General features: G+C 35.0%; 1 protein-coding gene across 2 annotated transcripts in view; it reads right to left on the minus strand.

The window, feature by feature from the left end:
- The window catches only part of DHX40 (DEAH-box helicase 40), a 43,917-nt gene that overhangs the window by 17,697 nt on the left and 3,334 nt on the right, over positions 1 to 22,886 (minus strand). For both annotated transcript variants that reach the window (XM_082705902.1, XM_082705901.1), the window contains 9 exons: positions 22,544 to 22,663; positions 22,122 to 22,349; positions 21,847 to 21,913; positions 20,766 to 20,897; positions 12,623 to 12,722; positions 10,722 to 10,808; positions 10,415 to 10,597; positions 6,428 to 6,508; positions 5,283 to 5,440 (listed from right to left, as the gene is read on the minus strand). In XM_082705902.1, coding sequence (XP_082562028.1) covers positions 5,283 to 5,440; positions 6,428 to 6,508; positions 10,415 to 10,597; positions 10,722 to 10,808; positions 12,623 to 12,722; positions 20,766 to 20,897; positions 21,847 to 21,913; positions 22,122 to 22,349; positions 22,544 to 22,663 — 1,156 coding nt within the window. The remainder of the gene's footprint in view (positions 1 to 5,282; positions 5,441 to 6,427; positions 6,509 to 10,414; positions 10,598 to 10,721; positions 10,809 to 12,622; positions 12,723 to 20,765; positions 20,898 to 21,846; positions 21,914 to 22,121; positions 22,350 to 22,543; positions 22,664 to 22,886) is intronic.

Raw genomic sequence — 22,886 nt, forward strand, 5'->3', positions numbered from 1 at the left:
AATGTAATTTATATGACAACAGTAGCACACATGATGGAGGAGTGAATGGAACTAAATTGTTGTAAGCTTTCCTGTATTCTACACAATGCAATAAAATATTCATTGAGTAAACTGTGATTAAAGATGATTATCAGCCCTACAGCAAGGACATGTTAAGCAACAGCAATAAGAATAAAGGCTTTAACACAATCCTTATCAAAATTCTAGCAGGCTTTTTCCTGAAAAAACTGATATGCTGATTCTAAAATTTATATAAAAATGCACGGAATATGGAATAACCAAAAGAGTATCAAAAAAGGAACACAATGTTGAAAGACTTACAATATCTGATTTCAAAATTTACCATAAAGCTGTGTAATCAACACTAAGTGGCACTGACATAAGGAAAAACAGATCAATGAAATAAAGTCCAGAAAAAACAGTCACACATATATAGTCCCTAGATTTTCTAAAAAGGTATCAATGCAATTCAGTGGAGGGAAAAATCTTTTCCATAAATGTGCTGGAATAAGTGGATGATCACAGAGAAAAAAAGTAACCTAGACCTCTACCTCATACCATATACAAAGCTTAAATTCAGATGGATCACTGTATTATATTAAAAGCTCAATAATGTAAAGCTTGTAGGAAAGTATCAATAGAAATATGAGAGGGAAGTATATTTTCATGATTCTGGGGCAGGCAAAGATCTTTTAGCATTCAGAAAGTAACACAACAATAGTAACTGATATATTAAACTTACCAAAATTCAAAAGCCCTCATCATCAAAAGCCACTGTTCAGAAAGTAAACAGAAAAGCCCAGAGTGGGAACAACTACATGCAACTCATTATCTACCAAATAACCTGTATTCAGAAAAAACTGAAATCTCTGAGATTCCATAATTTTTTAATAAATTTAAAACCTGAATAAAAGATTTTAACAGACAATTCACAAAGAAGACAGATAAATGGCCAATAATCACATGAATGCACAAAAATATTAGTCAGCAGGAAAATGCAAATGAAACCATAAGAAGGGATCACCAATACATAATAGAATGTGTAAAATAACATGACAGGCAACACCAAATGTTGAGGAAGACATGTGGTGCAAACATTGCTGATGGAATTTTAAAATGGTATAGCCATTTGGGGGAAAGGGTTGGCAATTGCTTTCTTTAAGATTTATTTATTTGAGGGATGCCTTGGTGGTTTAGTGGGTTAAAGCCTCTGCCTTTGGCTCAGGTCATGATCTCAGGGTCCTGGGATTGAACGCAGAGTCAGGCTTCCTACTCAGCAGGGAGTCTCTTTCTCCCTCTCCCTCTGCCTCCCCCCACCCCCAATGGTGCTCTCAGTCGCTCTGTGTGTGTGTGTGTGTGTGTGTGTGTCTCTCTCTCTCAAATAAATAAATGAAATCTTTAAAAAATAATTAAACATAAATAAATAAAAACTGTAAGCTGTCAGTGGTGTATCTTAGGAATTCTAAAGCTACTTCTGTATATTCTAGGGACAAAGGACAATTTGAATATGGACTCTGGACTAGATAATAGTATTGTGTCAACACTAAATTTCCTAATTTTGATAAATATACTATGGTTAAGTAAGAGACTGCCCTTATTCTTAGTAAATATATGTTATCAATATTTTGTGGTAAGGGAGTGTAACGTTCCTAAGTGACTCTTAAAAATACATAAAATGCATACATATATATAGAGAGAGAGACAGAGAAAGAGAAAAAGAATAGTAAAGCAAATACAGAAAAAAGTTAAAAACTGATGAAACTAGGTAAAAGGTATAAAGGAAATTCTTTACTGTACTTTCAACATTTCTGTAACTTTTAAATTGTATTCCAATAAAAAGGTAATTAAAAAAAAAAAAAAAAGAGCTAACACCAGAGTGGTTTCATCTACTTAAAAGTTCCAAGGAGGAAAACCAGTTCCTTTTTCTACCCTTGTAAGACTGTAAGATTGGATCACCTTAATCTAATCTAACTCCCTGATTTTACAAATGAAAAATGAAGTCCAGAAAAACTAGGTCAATAGTCAGATAATTAGGTTGCAGTGGAGTCAGGTTAGAACCCTGATCTCTGGACTCTCACCTCAATACTCTTTACTAGTTTTTAGAGTATTTTTAGCTTAGAAACCCAGCTAGACTTATTCACTTAAAGATTATCATTAAAGGATGGCTGACATACAATGCTACATTAGGTTCAGTTGTACAACATAGTGATTTAACAATTCTATACATTACTCAACACTCAACATAGTAAGTGCAGTTACTATAAAACATTAGTACAACAATACTGACTGCATTCTCTATACTATGCTTTCATCTCCAAGACTTATTTATTTTATAATTGAAGTCTGTTTTTCTTAATTCCCTTCACCTATTTCACCCATCCCCTAACTACCACCCAGCCAACCTTATTTACTGTATGGAATCTTTTTTTGTTGTTGTTAAGATTTTATTTGTTTGAGAGAGAGAGAGCAGGAGAGGGGAGGGTCAGAGGAAGAAGCAAACTTCCCACTGAGGAGCCAGAGGTGGGGCTGGATCAGGACCTGACCCAAAGACTGACACTTAACAGACTGAGCCACCTAAGCGCCCCTGCATATTACTCTTTACTAGAAAAGAACAATTGTAATTCGGGGTATTACTAGAACCAAAATTCTGACACTGAAGACTACAATCTAGGGGGAAGGGGAAAAGAAGACTACAATTATTTAGGATAGGCAGCTCACTGATTAAACCACAGAGTACTTTTACAGAAAACTGTATTCTCCATTACAATCTTGGCAATAAACAAACCAATCTGGACACACACTCACAGCTTAAAAAGGGATATGGCCATTATGGTAGCACACACTATTTTTAGTCTTGGCTATAGGCAAGAAACACGGTCTACTCAGAAGGTCTTTTATTTATTTATTTTTAAATTTATTTTTATATATATTCATTCACTCAAGGGGGGAGGGGCAGAAGGGAGAGGGCAAGAGAAAACCTTAAGCAGGCTCCATACCCATCACAGGGGCATGATCTCACAACCCTGAGATCATGACCAGAGCCAAAATCAAGAGTCAGAAGTTAAACTAACTAAGCCATCCAGGCTCTCCCAGAAGCTCCTTAAAAACAAACAAACAAACAAAAAACCATTCTGACCCTACCCCTACTCCCATTAGAAGAAAGTAAAGCTGCTATGAGAAGAACTAAGTTGTGTCCCATACAGACACACCAAGAAATGAAAGAAGCAGAAGTCTGAACCTCAAAACAATTCTCTTAAGATACAGGTGCTGAACTTGCATTTCTTTTGAGTCTAGGGAAGAAAAGTTAATATATTACTAATGTACTATAACAGGGCAAAAGTCCACCATACTATCTTCCTTTACCAGTGAAAGGAAATTAATTCTTAGCCAGGAACATTATAAACTCTCTATTTCAAACAACTAAGTTAAAGAATAACAAAATGTAAAATTCTTTGATCCTCAGTTTCATGTCTCATAGGGCTAGATATATGGTAATAAAAATGCCCAGTGAATTACTGGAGAATCTAAATAAACGGGGAAATATTTCATGTACATGGATAGAAAGGCTCAATACTGTCAAAATATCAATTCTTCCAGCCTGATCTACAGATTTGACATAATCCCTAATTGAAGGGGAAGGGCAAAGTCAGAAAACTAACCCTATCCAACTTCATTACTATAAAGCTCTAATATTCAAGACAGTGTGATATTGACAGAAGAGTAGGAAAAGAGGTCAATGGAACAGAATACAGGGCTCAGAAACAGACCCACACAAATTAGTTAAATGATCTTTAACAAGGGGGAAAGGTATTTCAATGGAAGAAGGATAGCTTTTTGAACAAATGGGGTTAGAAAAAATGGACATCCAACTCCTAGAAGATAACATAGGAGAGAACCTAAAGGATGTTGGGTATGGTGATGACTTTTCAAATATAACACCAAACACATGACCCATAAAAGAAGTAACTGAAAACCGGACTTCATTAAAATTTAAAACTTCTGCTCTATGAAAGATAATGTCAAAAGTATGATAAGACAAACCATAGACTTGGAAAAAATATTTGCAAAAGACATACCTGATAAAGGACTGTTATCTGAAATATACAAAGAACTCCTAAAACTCAACAATAAGAAAACTACCCAATTTAGTTTTCTAAATTGGGGGTGCCTGGCTGGCTTGGTTGGTAGAGCATGCAACTCGATCTCAGGGTTACAAGTTTGAGCCCCACACTGGGTACAGAGATTACTTAAAAATGAAATCTTTAAATAAAATAAAATATATAATAAAATATATATAATGTATATAATATATATAATATATAAATAAAATATAAAATAAAATAAAATAAAATACTTAAAAATGAAATCTTTAAATAAAATAAAATAACATAATAAAAAGACCTAAATGGACACCTCACACACACACACACACACACACACACACACACACACACAAAATCCACAGATGACAAATAAGCATATAAAAAGATGGTTAACATCATATGTCATCAGGGATCTGCATGTTAAAACAAGTTACTAACAAGTGCTAAACACTTATTAGAATGGTCAAAATCTAAAACAATGGCAACACCAAATGCCTGTGAGGATGTAGAGCAACAGGAATTCTCAGACTCATTGTAGGTGAGAACACAAAACTGTGCAGACACTTTGGAAGATAGTTTCTTACAAATATAAACCTATTGTTGTATCATAACTCAACAGTGAGTTGAAATCCTATGTCCACACAAAAACCTATACATGGATTACAGCAGCTTTATTCATAATTGCCGAAACTTGAAAGCAACCAAGATGTCCTTCAATATGAGAAAATATAAACAAATCCTAAACAATAGAAAGAAAAGAACTATTATACTTTAAAAAGACAACAAGGAACCTTTTTTTTTTTTTTTTTTTGACAACAAGGAACCTTAAATGTGCATTGCCAAGCTATCTTGGCAGAAGGGATATAGGGATGAATAGGTGGACAACAAGGAGATGTTTAGAGGAGTGCAATTTTTTAGTGTATTACTGTAACGGTGGAAATGTGTTACTACAGATACAGGGTTTTGTCAAAACCCAAATACACAATACAGTGACCCTTAGTTAATCATCATGTATCAATACAGGCCCATCAATAATAACAAATGTACCACACTAACAAAAGATGTTAAGTATGAGGTAACTCTGCATGTCTGTACTTATCCTCAACTTTTCTTTAAACCTAAAACTGCTCTAAAAAATAAAGTCTATAATTTTTTTAAAACTCATCATAAACTTCTTACCCGGTCTAATGAAGACATTTTCCACAGACAACATTGCTGCTATTGGAAGTAGTAGATCTTCACAATCCAGAGAAGCAGCCTTTATTACTGCACATGTCAGATGTGGAGGGAGAGGAAATTCCACCATAGACAAACCCAACCTGGTCACATGGCCGCTCCTTAATAGAAAGATAAGGTTCTTAAGTTCTTTCTATCTTGGGAGTACAAATGAAATGTTCATCATTTAAAATAAGTCACATATAGTTTATATTACCTTAAATCAACTCCGTAAATTCACTATAAAAAACACAACACACTGATCATTGATAAAAGAAAACATAAAGCTGATATATTCCCTGTTTTCAAGGGCCAATACATCCAAAAAACTAAACAGTGAGGCAGAATAAAGTACTATAATAAAAGACACAAAATGCTTCAGAAGCAAAGAGGATGTCCTTGCAGAAATAAGAGAATGATAATTACCAAATCTTTCCCCAACACACAATCATAAGAACAAGGTCTGGCTCTCTTATTATTTCATATGCCCAACTTAAAGCCTTGGTACTGAAATGGTCCTCAAAAATTACTTGTTAAATAATACCAAATACAAATACAGTTTTATCATGTAATTTTAAAATTCAGAATTGTGGCAAAGAAAACCTGAGGACAAAGTCTTATTTCAGATAAAACAATCCATTCAATTCAAACAAATCATTTTCTACTGATAAAGGAAACTATTAAGAATGCTCTTTGAAAAAAGAGATGGGGGGGCACCTGAGGGGCTCAAGTCAGATAAGCATCCAATTCTTGATTTTGGTTCAGGTCATGATCTCAGAATCATGGGATCAAGTGATGCATCAGACTCTGTACTCAGTGTGGAGTCTGCCTGTCCTTCCTTCCCTCTGCTCCCCCACACAATTCTCTCTCTCCCTCTCTCTCTCTCTCAAATAAATAAATAATAAGTAAATAAAATAAAAAAGAGACTGGGGTGCCTGATTGGCTCAGTTGGTAAAGCATGTGACTCTTGATCTTGGGGTCATGAGTTCAAGCCCCATGTGTGACACAGAGTTTACTTAAAATAATAATAAAAAATTTTAAAAATTAAAATATAACAGAGATTAACATCTGTTGTGGTTGGGTTTTTGTTGTTGTTGTTGTTGTTTTACCTGTCAATAGCATCACATTGGTAAAGTTGTTTAAGAGCTTCCAAAATGAGTCTCTCATTAGGTGGATCCAAATAGGGAAACCTGGGTTTAAATGAGATATGAGTTAAGATTCCATTCCTTGACCATTGTAAGATTTTACACAGACTTGACAATTTCTTTAAAGGTTTTACTTCTTTTTTTCAAGCCTCCTCTCCCTCTCTTTTTTTCCCCTCAAGCATTCTTTTTTTCTTTTTTTAAAGATTTTATTTATTTATGACAAAAAGAGATAGTGAGAGAAGGAACACAAGGAGGAAGAGCAGCAGGCAGAGGGAAAAGCTGGCTTCCCGTTGAGCAAGAAACCCAATCTGGGGCTTGATCCCAGGACACTGCGATTTTGACCTGAGCTGAAGGTAGACGCTTAACAACTGAGCCACCCAGGTGCCCCTCCCTAAGCACTCTATGATCATGATCAGCATTCAGTAAGGTAGGAAATTATTTTTTCTAAATCACACTCTTTTTTTCCTTTCTAAATTTTTATTTAAATTGTAGTTAGTTAACATACATGCAATGTTGGTTTCAGGAGGAGAACTAAGTGCTGAATCACACTCCTCTGTTTAATTCAAAAAGTACTTCTTTTTGATCTCCCTCAGCTGGAACACTCACCATTCTTTTCTCTATCTTACTCCTGACCCATTCTTCATAGATATTTTGACATTCTTCAATGTCAAAACTACTCTGTTCTATAGCCCACAATTTTTATTACAATTTTATAAACCAGTGGAGAAAAATTGACAGTGGACAAATATTACAAGTTGATCAACATTAATTCAGTATGGTTTTTAATAAAATCTTAAATATATCTGATTAATTTTACCACATTTGCTTTATGTATATTCTTATTTTCTCCTGAACTATCTGAAAACAAGTTGTAAATACAATGCCAATTCACCCCCCAAAATATTTCAGCATGCATCCTCTGAAAATAAAGACAGCTTAGGGGTGCCTGAGTGGCTTAGACAGTTGAATGTCCCACTCCTGGTTTTGGCTCAGGTCATGATCTCAGAGTCCTAAGATGGGGCCCACATTGGGCTCCACAATCAGCACGGAGTCCACTTGGGATTCTTTCCCTCTTCCTCTTCCTCCCACTGTGCCCTTCCCCCTGCTCACGTGCACCCTCGTTCTCTCTAAAATAAATACATGAAAAATAAATAAAATCTTGGAAAATAAAGGCATTCTTACATAACCACAATACTATTAATGAACATTAGACAAAAATATTCACAAAGGGTGGCATATAACCAAGCCTGAATATATATATATATTGTCTTACTACTAATAATAATTACTTAACACTATTGGCACTGGATTACTTTTTCTGCCATAAATCTTGAGACGGTTAAATCATCTACTCCAATTTCTCACCTTGAAAAAGTGCAACAAAGAACAAAAGGTCTAATACCTTACATAAAAGTCCACTCCAGGATTTACTGCTCTATTTAAAAACAAATAAACAAAAATCTTGTAGACTATTCTACAGTTTTCCTACAACTTGTACCAACAAGTCCTTGTATCTTCTAGAGCAAGAGTCAGCAAACACTTTCTATAAAAGGCCAGATAGTAAATATTTTATTTATTTATTTACCAAAGAAAGAGAGCACAAGCAGGGTAAGTGGCAGGCAGAGAGAGAAGCAGTCTCCCCGCTGAGCAGGATCCGCGCGCCCCCGCCCCAGCCATGCCGCCATGTGGGACTTCATCCCAGGATCTGGGGATCATGACCCGAGCCAAAGGCCAACCAGCTGACCCACCCAGGCATCCCCGCCAGTAGGAATTTTTTGTTGTTTTCTAAACAGAATAATAATTGCAAGCTCATACTAAGTTGTGGTGATCTGATAATTTCAGATCTTTTTCATGTGTATGTCCTTAATATATAACCCAAACAAAGGCTGTAAGATGTAACCTTTCACACTTTGGCCTTGTTGATTTTTGCCTATTAAGATCATTCTAAATCTTGCAGTTTTGATCATCTACTGATTAGACATCAAGACATTTTTCGGCAATATATAACCATTACTTCAATATCTTTAATATTTTCACTGAAAATGCTCATGAGGAAAGAGCAAAGTTCAGCACACTATCAGCAAAACCTCCATGTAGGCTATGCTAAGCAATTAATCAATACATTCTGAATTTGGCTATTTGGCAACTATATTCAACAGTCGTGTCACCTTATTCACAAAGATGAATAAGATAGATAAAACAGATATATAATAGGTAGATATAATCTTATCATATGATGTGTAGAAAACAAGAGACATTAGATTATCATTCAATAAATTCTTACAGTGCACCTGTTATGTGGACAATCCTATCTTCAAACTAAAAAGGAAATGGTTTATTATGACATAGTCTTTGTGAACCATTTTGATTTATATGGATTACTATAAATCACCATTAAATTCTCTAAGACCATTTTTTTCTAAAAAAAAAAAAAAAAAACTCTGCTAGAATTTGCTGAAGATCAATTCCAAGCATACTGGGCAGTTGTTTTCAGATTCTGACCTTTTCCTGAATGACGAAGTCAAAACATTTGTATTTCTTACAATTTTCTGGCAACCTGTCCTGCATAATTTCTCTTCTATAACCCAAAATCTGAAAGTTAATACTGGCTCTATTTCTCCTTATTCTACGTACATACTAAAAAGAGAAAGGCGGGTGGGTGGGGGGGGGGAGGGGTAAATAAATAAATAAATAAACAAACAAAAAGAGAGAGGAGAGGGACATCCAGCTGGTTCAGTTGGTGGAGCATGTGACTCTTGATTTCGGGGTTCTGAGTTCGAGCCCCACAATGGGTGTAGAGATTACTTAAAAATAAAATCCTAAAAAGAGAGAAGGAGAAAGAGAGAGAGGAGAATATTTTTGTTTTTTGGCTTTAGCATCTTGAGGACTTTTAGTACATTCTAAGTCTTAAAACTTAAGATGGAAAAATTAACTCAGTGCAGATGATGATATTAAGTAATTATTATTCCTACTTCTCTAATATATATATTCTTAATTATATGCCACTCTTAATATTATTCCTATTTTTCTAATACATATTTATTCTTGATTATATGTTGCTTTGAATTATGTCTTACTCACAAAAATCATATTATGAATATTATTTTAAAATCTGGGTTCATCTGAAAGCTTTCTGTTCAGCCATTTAGATTTATTTAAATGGTTCTTCTTTCTCATTGGTGAGTGAGAATTTCATATATTATATGTTTTTCTCTTTCTAAGATCTATATTCTCATTTAGAAAATCTCTAGTTTTAAACTATCCAAAAAATATTTTAATTGGCTTTCCAAGAGTATACAATACATATTGGACATACCTATTATTTCCCTTATGAACACACAGTCACCATCTTCCACAGTTTCTGACACTTTTGCAGACAATTTAGACTAAAATTAAGACCAAGAACTGTATTTTCCTTCATTATTTCCTCTATCATGTATAATATGAGATTCCAAGCCCCTACAACAATATTCTATCCTATGCCAACTAATTATATAGTTTAACATTTGAGGAACTTAACAGCTGTTCCATTCTTTCTTTCATGTGTCTGAATCTTGTTTCCTTAATAGGATTTAAGTTTAGTGAAAGCGAAATACAATCAGAGTATTACTCTATCTCTCACAGTACTTGCTACAATGCTGGTCACACAAAAGATGCTACCAGAAAACCACTTTCTGGTTGGAATAAGGGTCATTATATACCTTTCATTACAGATAAGCAGTGATCACTAAATGATCCAAATAAACATCAGCATGGAGCACCCCATTAGGCCAAGGTTAAAACAGGAGCAAGGAATCTAATCACAGGAAAGCACTGCAAAGAAACCTTTAATTTGGGTTTAGCTAAACCTCTAAATGAAGGAGATGTAGGAGTCAAATACCTCAAAAGAATTCTGAGAAATAACCTGGCTCCATCCTAACAAATTTTTTTCTCTTCAAATTGTCTACATACCTTATAACATCATGTATGGCAAGGCACTTTAAGGTCAGAACTACAGATGTCAAACTAGTTCTCTTAATCTCAGGGATCACATGGTCAGGCATACACTGGTTCCAAAAATCTTTACTGTAGATCCGAAAGCATTTTCCTGAGGAAGTCCTGCCAGCTCGGCCACTTCGCTGTAACGCCTCACTCCTTAAGAAGAAGAAAAAAAGAAGTCCCCCAAAGGTACCAAGTAGTTAACATCATACATCCTAACCAGTTAAAAATGACCTAATAAACTGTTCTTTGAACAAAAAAGCTTGACATAGAGACTTACTTTGAAATTGGAACCACCTCCAGGATGTCCAACCCTAATCTGGGATTGTGATTTAACTGCTTCACAAAGCCACCATCTACCACATATCTAAGAAGAATGAAAACCAGTTAAGTTTCTAGAATATAAGACTTGTTGATTTTTAGCCAATTCGGATTCTCCTTTTCTACCAAACTAGCAACTATATGATGCCTTTTATATTAAACGTAAAACTTGAAAGTCAAGAAATTAGAACCCCTGTGCATTACTAATGGAAATGTAAAATGGTTAAGCCAATGTGCAAAAGGTTTGAAGGTTCCTCTAAATGTTAAACACAGAATTATCACATGACCCAGAAATTACATTCTTCAGTGCATACCCAAAAGAACTGAAAGAAGTACTCAGCTAATAATTGTAGACATATTTTTATAGAAGCACTATTCATAAGAGCCAAAAGGCAGAAATAACCTAAATGTCCATTAACCATTAAGGGATACATGGATAAACAAATTATGGTATATACATATAACAGAATATTATTCAGCCACAAAAATGAATGAAGTGGTGATACATGCTGCCATGTGGATGAACCTGGACAGCACGATAAGTGAGAGAAGCCAGACACAAAAGGTCACACATTGTTCAACCATTTATACGAAACACTCAGAATAGAATCTCCATAAACACAGAAAATAGGTTGGTGGTTCCCAAAGGTTAGAATGGAGGGGGGCATAGGGAATAACCGCTAAAAGGGTACAGGGTTTTATTTTAGGGTAATTAAAATGTTTTAGAAGTAGGCAGAGGTAGTGTTAGTATTTGTACAACACTGTAAAGTTACTAAATATTAATTGTTCGCTTTTAAATGTTAATTTTATATTATGTGAATTTCTCCTCTAAAAGAACAAACTTGAAAGTCACCTATAGACCACTCTAACAGGTTTAGAATTTAATTCAAGGTAGTCTTCAACAACACCATTTAAGTCAACTAAACAGAGAACAAGTCAGGTAAAAAACTAAGTTAGGAATTGTAGTAAGTCCATCATTCACTAAGGGAACATTCCAAAACATATTATTTAATGACTTTTGCCTTTGCTGGAAACAGAAAATTACAGAGGAAGACTTACTCCAAAGAAGTGAAAGCCCTTACTGAAATAATTATTTTTATAGCAAAAGAGAAAACCAAAGGAAATTAAACTTCTTCTTAGATCTGGGTGATCATTTTACACAAAAGAATGACATAGGATCTTTGAGATTCAGATCCAGCCTTCCTGTGGCAAACAGAGAGATTTTTAGTTAAGGACATAAAATATACTGGATAAAAGATAAATATCCAAAATGGCTGTGGTCAAAAGACGAAAAGAACTTCACATTAACCATCAGTCTAGACTTAAAATTTCCCAGTGTTTCTCCACTAAATTTACTCAAAAATTGATGGCATCATTGATTACTTTAAAAAATAAGACTCACAGCATAGTTCATTTCACAAAAAAGTGAAAAGTGAGAAACAGTACCTTCAGCTAAACACTTGGATGTACAACACTTGGACACACAACTCCACCAAGTGGAGGTGCCAGATGAGAAGGGAGTATCTTATTATCCTAGGTATATCCTGATAATGAGTATACAAAAACAGCTCTGGCTATCTAGTTAATGAATAATGAATAATGAAACCCATGAAGCATTACACATAATCTTAAATTTGGGAAGACAAAGCTACAAATTGCCAAATAAAAGTAGTTCAAAAGTATAATCAGGAACACTATGTGTACCTCCTACTCCATTTCCTAATCATGGTAAATGATAATTATAAAAAAAATAGTAGGTGATTACAAGTAGGTTAACAAGGAAATTACTGGAGGACATAGAGGAACAAACTCAAAGCTAAGTGGCTTCCTTGGCTTTAAAAGAAACTTTAAAAGTTGTACCTAATTCCATCTATTGTCAAAGACGTTGCAGAAATATTGGTGGATATGACACATTTTCTAATTCCAGGTGGAGGTGGCAAAAATATTCTTCTCTGTTGATCTAAAATACATGTAAAGAGAAAATGTTAATTTACAACATGCATTTGTCAAACTCCACTTCTGAAAAACCAACTTCTTTTCGTTAAAAGTTGTGCTTCCTTCACCTCTTTAATTATCTCGAATTCAAAATAGCAAAACTCATCTTTGCCTCACCTTTTACTGCTAACATTTCTAGATCCATTAAATCAGAGATTATTGCTAAAATAAATCCTATAGAAGAATCCTTTATGTAGGTCACAGCTCCCTTTGAGAATATTTAAAAACTGTAGCCCTCTTCTCCATTAAAAGGCACATATGTATACACACACACATACACACCAAACAATTTCAGGGTATTCAGGTACTCACTGTAGCCCATCCATGAACTACAATTAAAGACCTCCACATACCTTAAAGATTGACCAGCTAAGAGGTTTTCACTTTTTGGGGTATCTTTCTGATGGCTACCTCTCTATGCAAGTAACATCACATTCGTTTCCCCTAACCACAGATTCTGAAGAGTGAACCCCAGCAGCAATGCTTGTACTATACCTTGTTCCTCCAGCCATAGTTTATGGCACCAAAGATAAACATCTCCCCCAAGCTGAGGCAATCTCCTGGAATTTGGAATAAGGTCCAAGAGATGCTCTATTTGATTAGGCTAGTCTCTTGCAAAGAAGAAAAATGAACTTGTGAACCACAGAGAAGTGGTTAAAGTACATGAAGGAAAGTCTAAAAATAATGAATTAGCCATGAAAGTTAAGACAATATTTCTGGGTTCCTGGCTCTTCCCAGGCCTTGAGGGGACTGGGTGTAAATTAAGTCGTAAGACAGATTTGGCCAGATTTGCTCTCCTGCCAGGTTAAGCACAAAATAAGACAAGAGAGTTAAGAATGCTTGCAAGGAAATGCTTATGGAATGGGTGAAAGAAGGTAAGCGAAGGCTGATAAAGGACAGTGTCGATGCATTCTGAAAATTGTTAAATTACAAACGGCAGAGTATCTGGCAAAACAGGATTTGTAGTTAACTTTGACTAAGAATTATTTTTTAGATATTAGACTTATAGGTAGCTCACTTCTTCCAGATGGTTCAAAGGAGTTTTATACTACTTTGTAGTTCAAATTATGCTTATACATTATTTATGATCTACTTGTTCTATTATAATGTAGCTCCATGAAACAAGGATTTTCTTTTATTCAAGACATATCCCCACTACCTAGAACAATATCTGGACCACAGAAAGTGTTCAACAGAGTTCAATGAATTGATAAATAAAAAATGCATTATATAAATAGTAAGCTAACATCCTTTCTACCACACTACCCTAAAAATCTACATAAATTAAAAATGTCCTTTCTGAACATGTTTACCTATAATCAAGTCTGTTTTTCAATCAAACCATTTCTAAAAGTACCTAATATTTTAAATGTTCAGTTCAAGAAAAATTTCAGTTTCTTTTACCATTTTGTTCACTATAATCAATTAGAAAGTCTTCAAACTGCTGTTTTGACAAGACTCAACGTTTATTTCATTTCCATTTCACCCACACCCTTTAATACCATATTCCCCGAGTACATATACCAGTTTATTTATTTTTTTTAGTAATTTCTAAACCCAATGTGAGGCTCAAACTCACAACCCTGAGATCAAGAGCTGCGTGCTCTCCTGACCGAGCCCACTAGGGGCTCCAACACGTACCAGTTTTTTGTTTGTTTATAAAGGTTTGAAAAAAAAGTTAATTATATCCTAAAGCACATTCTCTCTCTCCAGGAAGGAAAGAGGAAATGGAATACTTTCATTACAATGCAGTAAGGTCCCAGGCTGTTATTAATGGGGAGGGTGGGGGATTGGCAAAGAGACAAAAAAGATGTCCAAAGTCTACCAAGAAATAAGGATATTCAGAGACCACTTAACACTAAAAATGAAGGAACAATCCTAGATCTACGTATATGACATATTATATGTTAAGGTCAATGAAACTTCCTCATAGAATATCTTGTCCCAAAGTCCCCCCAAGAGATTCCAAAGCAGAACTATTTCTGAGAGAGAGGGAAAGAGAAATAGAATAATAATTTTTTCAGGCAATCAGACAGAAAAAGCAAATCACAAGGAAGGGGAAAAAAAAAAAAAAAACAGGCTGGCCTCTAACTTCTCCACAGCAACATTCAATGCCAGAAGCCAACTGGACAACATCTACCAAGTTCTAAGGAAAACAAAGTGTGACCCAAGAACATAAAACCCAGCCACAATACAGCTCAAGCATAAAGGCAAAAGCAAGACATTCTCAAACATAAAAGAGTAATAACAAAAAGCAGCACTCATGGGCCCTTCTATTTAAAAAAAAAAAAAAAAAAAAAAAAAAGTTAACAAAACCCAGGCAATCGAAAATTAACCAAAAGTAACTTAAGAATGGAAAAAGCATGGTAAAAATATTGATAAACATCTAAACAATGTAAAAATAACTAACAAAAATCAGAATGGAAAGATACAGAAGAGTCAAAGTACTTAAGTCCTTATCTTTCAATCAGAGAATCAGTAGGTAAGATCTCCAATCACACATGGTCTAAAAAGAAGAGATTAACTTCAACTTCTTAAAATTTTTCATCTTTTTAGACTTGAAAGCAACCTTTTATATCATATTCTCATATGGTAAAGAAAGTTACTTGACATTTAACAATTCCTTCTAGGAAATTCACATAAAATTAAGTACTTTTTAAAAAAGCAACTAACAGCATAAGCTCACTTTTATAAAGTATTTCTATCAATCAACCTATTTACTTCCATATCCTTCTGTATGTACACACACACACAAAGACACACACACACACACACACATCTGGTTATTTTTGAATGGAGGAACTTGAGGCGATTATTTTTACCTTTTTAACTTTGGACACTGCTTAAATTCTTTAAATGAAACTATATCACTTTTCCTTAATTGAATGATTTTCTTAAAGGAAAACTGGAGCAAAAATGCAGAGACACTAAGAGTATGTTAATTCTGTACAATGGAAAATGAACTGTGTTTGTACTTTTCTACACTTTAAAAATTTCTACAAAGGGCTAAAGAGAAAAACAGTAAGAACACATAAAACAAAATGTCATTTTTTTTGTTAGAAAAAGCTATACAATAAAAATACATTTAAATACATTAAAAAAGCTTAGAATATACCTCAGAATATTAATAGTGATTATCACTTAACTATGTTGCTGAGCTCTAAGTTTAATTATGTTTCTTCCTTTTCTGATTATATTTTACAACTACATACTCCACAACTATGTATTCTTTACAGTTATGTATGCTTTGTAAGCCAAAGGAAAAATTTTCGCATTTGGAGAGGGTACAGTAAAAGTTTTTATGTGAAGCCCACTAGCCTTATTCTCCCCTCATCTTTAATCTTAACGTTTAAGGAAATTATCACCAACAAAGCCAAATTCTAGGTACTTGCCAAAATGAGATGTCTTTGTTTTGCAGGAAGAAGAAAGAAAGAAAACTACTTTTGGATTAATGCAATCAACTAAATGTGCAGTTTTCCTCTTTTAAAATACACGCTACTCCAAGGTAAAGCTCCTTTCTTTTTCTTCATGTATTCTTATAACACATGTACTATTTTTTCACCCCCTACTGAATAACCAGTTACCAAACACAGGTTTCCCATGTGACCTCAGGAACATCACTTAGTCTCTATCTGTTCAATAAAGAAGTCTGATTATCTAAGTAAAATATTTATAGGTATATGTGCATTTTTCTAGAGAAAGAAACCATTGCTTTCATTATCTTTTATAAAGAATCTCAGACTCCACCCTCTAAAAAGGGTAAGAAGCACTGAATTCAGATAATTACTTTTAGTGCTAAAATAGTCAAATTCGGGACGCCTGGGTGGCTCAGTGGGTTAAGCCGCTGCCTTCGGCTCAGGTCATGATCTCAGGGTCCTGGGATCGAGTCCCGCGTTGGGCTCTCTGCTCGGCAGGGAGCCTGCTTCCTCCTCTCTCTCTCTGCCTGCCTCTCTGCCTACTTGTAATCTCTCTGTCAAATAAATAAATAAAATCTTTAAAAAAAAAAAAAAATAAAATAAAATAGTCAAATTCCATGCAAATATTTGTTGCTTATGAAGTAACAGATATATTTCAGTAAAACTGAAGAATTGCAAAATCTTGAACAAAAGAGGAAATTCAGAAGCAAAACGGGTTTTACTTGTTGTTGTTGTTGTTTCATGATTTTATTTATTTATTTATTTGAGAGAGAAAGAATGAGAGAGCATCAGAGGGGAGAGGTCAGAGGGAGAAGCAGACTCCCCGCTGAGCAGGGAGCCTGACACAGGACTCAATATTGGGGCCTCCAGGATCATGACCTAAGCCAAAGGCAGTTGCTTATACCAACTGAGCCACCCTGGTTTCCTAGAGCAAAACAGTTTGAGGGAAACAAGAATAAAGGTCTAGACACAGCCAGTGTTTTGCTACAAGACATAACAGAATGTCTAGCAGAAAGCGAAGAATCTGGAACTCAGTTTAACAAACATCTAATCAGGACTTCTCAACACATAATACTTAAGTAGTTCACAATTTCAGAAAGGAGATGAGGCAAAGATAACACGAGGTAGAATGTGTTAAGGGACACAAGAGGTGTAGCAAAGCACCACGAGGTTTAAATAAAGAGATCAAAGCCAGTTGTGAGGTGGGAAATCAGGTTTTCATTGAGGTGGTTGTACTTATGAAACAAAACAGCAGGATTTCAGCCAGTAAGAGGAGAGAATAAAAGGGAAAGGAGGAGTTCAAGTTAAGGAAATATCAAATGCTGTCACAAAAAAGATGGGAAAGGAAATGGAATAAAAAAAAAAACTGCCTACACTTTCAGCTTGAGAGAAACACCTCAAAGGATACGGGTTAGGAGTTCAGCCCAGAGAGTGGGATCATATAATCTTGGCATTATAGAAGGGATCTTCATATCTGACAGTTGAGAATTTTTTTTATGTCAATTAGGGAGACACCTTAAGATGTCCCTTTAAAATACTCGGCCACCCTCATGACTAGCCCAGAAATAAAAGCAAATACAACATATCCACCTCATAATCTCTACTTATTTACTAAACCTAGATCTGAGTCATTTTTGAGCCCTCTTCACAAAAGGCTACAAACAGGAAACCCTTCTTTCCTTTCCTCACTCCCAAGCTCAAGCTTTATGTTCCTAAGACATAATAATATTATAATAGTGTTTCTCCCCACCACCTGGAGTAGCAATAATAAAGTATGTGCTGTATTGTATTAGTGACACTTACAAAAAAAAAAAAAAGAAAAAAAGCCCAAGATCCCAGGAACCTGCTACTCCCAACTTCATCCATTACTCAGTACCTCATCAGCTCCATTTGAATGCCTCTTTGCATTGCTAGAAACTGCTCCCATAAATATTATTATGCTCATAATGGATCACCAACAGCTCACCCTTGGAACCAAAGGGAAACTAAAACAAGCAAAACCCTCCTCAGTAATGCCTCTACTGACAGCCAGCTCTACATCTTTACCATTCTCACATATACGCCAACACAAAAAATCTCATACACTGGGAAGTAAGGGTGAAAGCAGGCTGAGATCACACTGGAAGAATAATGAATGCCAAGTTATTAAGTTAGCATTTTAATTCAGCTGGTAACAGGGAATGGCTGAGATACCCAACAGGAAACTGACACAATCAGATCCGTGCTTTTGAAAGATGATGCTTACCACTGCAGGTAGGATGGTAAAGTACATCAGGGAAAACAGGTTAGGTAGCAGGTTATGTTAACAACTCAGGAAAGCAAATTGAGGATCCCAACTCTAACAATGACATTGAAAAATGAAAAAGAATGAATGAATGATTTGGACAAGACAAAAGCAAACAAACAACAAACAAAACACACACAAAACAAAAACAAAAACAAAAAATAACTACCTGTAGGAGTTATCACTTATTTGGACTAAATGATCTAGGATGATATGACGCACAGACTAGAAAGCCCTGTGAGGAGATCCATGAGTTCTAGAATGCAGGAGTGAGACTTAACTAGAGATAGTCAACCTCTCCGAAACAGAGAATTCTAGGAAAACAGAAAGCTAAGGATAAAACCTTAAAAAATAGTCACATTAGAGAGGAAAAAAGTCTGGGAAAGGTGGGAGGGCAGCACACTTAGAGAAAGGGTGGTCAGGAGAACCAGGTAATTAAATATTACCCCAGATGACAGAATTTCAAGGAGGCATTATTATCACAAAATCAAAATACATACTAATGAAAAAAAAAAAAAACTATGAGATATGAGAAAGAGATCATTTGCAACCTTTAATAGTATAAAAACTGTTTTTCAGGCCATTAAACGACACAATAGCAGACTCAGCAGGTTATTTTCATTGTGACAATAATAAAGGAAAGAATAAAATTACTTACATAGAAAAATATATTTATATTGTTAATGGTCAAAAACAAAACAACCGTAATGAGTTTTGAATTACCTCAGCAGTAAACAAAGTAACTTTTTTTTTTTTAAGATTTTTATTTATTGGGACGCCTGGGTGGCTCAGTTGGTTAAGCAGCTGCCTTTGGCTCAGGTCATGGTCCCAGCGTCCTGGGATCGAGTCCCGCATCGGGCTCCTTGCTCGGCCGGGAGCCTGCTTCTCCCTCTGCCTCTGCCTGCCACTTTGTCTGCCTGTGCTTGCTCTCTCGCCCACTCTCTCTGATAAAGAAATAAAATCTCAAAATAAATAAATAAATTTAAAAAAAAAAAGATTTTTTTTTATTTATTTGAGAAAGAGAGTGAGCATGAGAGGGGAGAAGGTCAGAGGGACAAGCAGACTCCCCATGGAGCTGGGAGCCCGATGCGGGACTCGATCCTGGGACTCTGGGATCATGACCTGAGCCGAAGGCAGTCGCCCAACCAACTGAGCCACCCAGGTGCCCAACAAAGTAACTTTTAAGGGAGCCAACAGATCAAATCTCCAGAAAACAATGAGAACTTTAAATATCTAATAATGACCCTAAAAATTCCTTTAAAAATACAAAAACCTAAAAATAGATATCCATATGGAGGGCAAGGCCTAATATCATCACAAAAGAGATTTCTAAAATAGCACAAGGTCTATGGTTATTTACCAAAACACATATTCGTAAACTTTTTTTGTTAACACAAGATTAACAACCACCTACTCAACAAAAACAACAATAAAATATAAAAACATTCAAATGCTTTTTACACTACATTAAATGCTGACCACAATCAAACTCTAAATAAATCCCCTTTAATTTTACATATCAAATTCCGTAATAAAGTAATTTTACTAAACAAATTCTAAACCTAATTCAACATTATGAACAAACATTAGAATAAGTTTGCATTTGCTGTTTGAAATTACAAAAGAATGGCATCATTCTTGTAAAGGAGACTGTGTGCTACTTCAAAAAATAATCCACTGTGTTGTCTCAGATGTACCTGGATATATATGATTTCTAGAAATTCTCTGGCAATACTAAATTAGGTTTGACTTATGGTACTACTATCAAGAAATTATAGTACTAATTTCAAAAAGCTACCAACACTATCTCTGTTCTGCTGAGAGGACAGAGCCCACTCTTAAACAATATCAAGGTGTGTGTGGGCAAGTGTCCAAGGCTCCTGAAAAAGTGAATATGAAAAGATTTGGAGGAAAAAAAAAAATCACTTCTCTCAAGGAATGTTGGTTCCCTTAAAGTTTTACTTCATAATTTGGGTGTTAGTTATAAAAATTAGTTGTTTGTGGGGTGCCTGGGTGGCTCAGTGGGTTGGGCCTCTGTCTTTGAGAGAGGTCATGATCTCAGGGTCCTAGGATCGAGCCCCGCATTGGGCTCTCGGCTCAGCAGGGAGCCTGCTTCCTCCTCTCTCTGCCTGCCTCTCTGCCTACTTGTGATCTCTCTCTGTCAAACAAATAAATAAAATCTTTAAAAAAAATTAGTTGTTTCTAAAATTAATTGACCTCACACTTTAAATACACTACTCTGTACATATGAGATTATTCAATAATTTTTTAAAAATTAGTCAAATTTTCTATTCTAGTGAGGTCTTACCTGTTGTCATAGATCCATAACATGGCAATATTAACAAACCATCCAGAGTTGTATCTTGAACATCATAATCATAATCAACAGACTCTGCCATCTGAAAAAGTAACTCACAACTTTTTTCAATTTCAAACTGACCTGAAATGAGGGAGGGAAAATAACGTCGGCAACAGCAAAATTAATTTAAGAATGAAAAAAGATAAGCCTTCTAGATTAAAATTATTTTTGCACAATAGCTACTTTAAATCTCATTTGATCTAAAGAAGATGAACTCCTAAATTGAACCAAATCTCAACAACAGAATTAAAAATAAGACACCAGTTCCCAAGGAATTTAAACCTCTATGGAAATAAAAGTGTTTATAATCTTCAAGCTTATCATCTTGTTAACACAGTATTTGAGGAAGACCCAGTAAAGTTAATCATTAATATAGAAGAATCTAGTCCAAGAGATACGGCATTCAGGGGTAGTTCAAAATACTTAAGTAACCTGAAAAAGGCAGAGACTATGTCTCACTTCTGACATCAGTACAAGGCAGAGTAGGAGGTGAGCGATGAAATGACTCATTTCTGTTAGTAGGATGCTGCTAATTGAAGAATCACACTAGTTTAGGATTTAATTATTCTATTTTTTTACTTCCAAAAAAGGCCTATGAGACATGGTTTCAACACCTCATGTACTGCTATAACACAGTACCATGCCACCACTCAAAGAAGAAATGAACTTGTAGGATGTCTTTTTGAAATAATGAAATGAATCATTCAGATCCAGGACTGTTTAGTGTGGTAACAGCTCTATATAAGGTAGACTAATAAAAATATTAATACTCTACCACTTAATATCTTTTTACTAAAAAAGTGTGTTTTACATATATTTCCTCATGAGACTGGCAGTTTTTATGGCAGTATAGAATTATCTTATATATCTTATATAAGATAGAATATCTGAAACTTTTAGATAATCATACAAAAGTAAGGCAATATGAGTTAAAGCCCAGATTTCCCAACAAAAGTAACACTCTATTGTGGTGCCACATTCTGCTCTTATATAAATAGTAAAGTTCTTAAAACTGATATTGAATGCTCACCAGTCAGAAAAACCAAGATGTCCCCAGCCATTTCATTCAAATGGATATCCATGGTCACTTTCACAATCTAAAGCAAGAAACACAAGCATAACATGTTGATGGAAATACAGTCCCCTCACTCCCCTTATTCCACAGAAAAATTAAATTTGGTTCTCAAAAGTTATATGACGTATAAGGGCTGTCATTAAAATATAAGGGAACAAATGAATTACTAAACTACTCAATCAACTGGAACCATAAATATAAAAAGACATAAAAAGGATGCCAAGTAATACCGCTTGAATATATGCAGTATTTTCTCTGTCCCGTGGGCCAATCAAATTGCAGAATTTTTCTCTGACTGGATAAAGCCTTCCAGGTATATCAAATATTGGACAATTTCCAAAGAATGCAGAGAGCTTGGCTAATTCCATGGTTGCTGACATCACCACAACCTTCAAATGTTCCTTCCTATTAGGAGACTTCTCCTGAAATAACTTCTTCAATAAACCAAACAAGATGTCCTGGAAAAAAAAGTAAATTTCTAATAAGTGACAAGTATACCTACCAACCAATTTATTTTAAATATTTTGCTTTCCCAACTAAAGAATTCTTATTTCAATAGATTAAAATGTAAGTAAGACCAGGAAATTCTCTAGAGGGTAAAAGCTACCCCAAATAAGTAAACTAGTAACAACCAGCATATAAAAATACTCACTGTAGTTAGAGTTCTCTCATGGGCTTCATCTAAAATGATGACACTGAACTTGGTAAGATTTGGATCTCCCAGAATATGTTTCAGTAAACATCCATCAGTCATATATTTGATTGCGGTTTCCTAATGTTCAAACAGCAGAGTGAATCAACTTATATATATATAGTGTTACAGAAATTGACCCCTGCTTCGCAGACCAAAATGTGCAGACATTAAGTGATTCACCTAATCTGACTAAATAAAAAAGTACACAAATTAGTCTAATAACAAGGATGATAAATTATAAAACTTGAGATCTATACAGGGACAGAGATAGGGAACTAAGGTGGATGTTCCAGGATAAAGC

Source organism: Mustela nivalis (genome assembly GCF_964662115.1).
Source record: "Mustela nivalis genome assembly, chromosome: 17".
In the NCBI taxonomy this organism is placed as follows: domain Eukaryota; kingdom Metazoa; phylum Chordata; class Mammalia; order Carnivora; family Mustelidae; genus Mustela; species Mustela nivalis.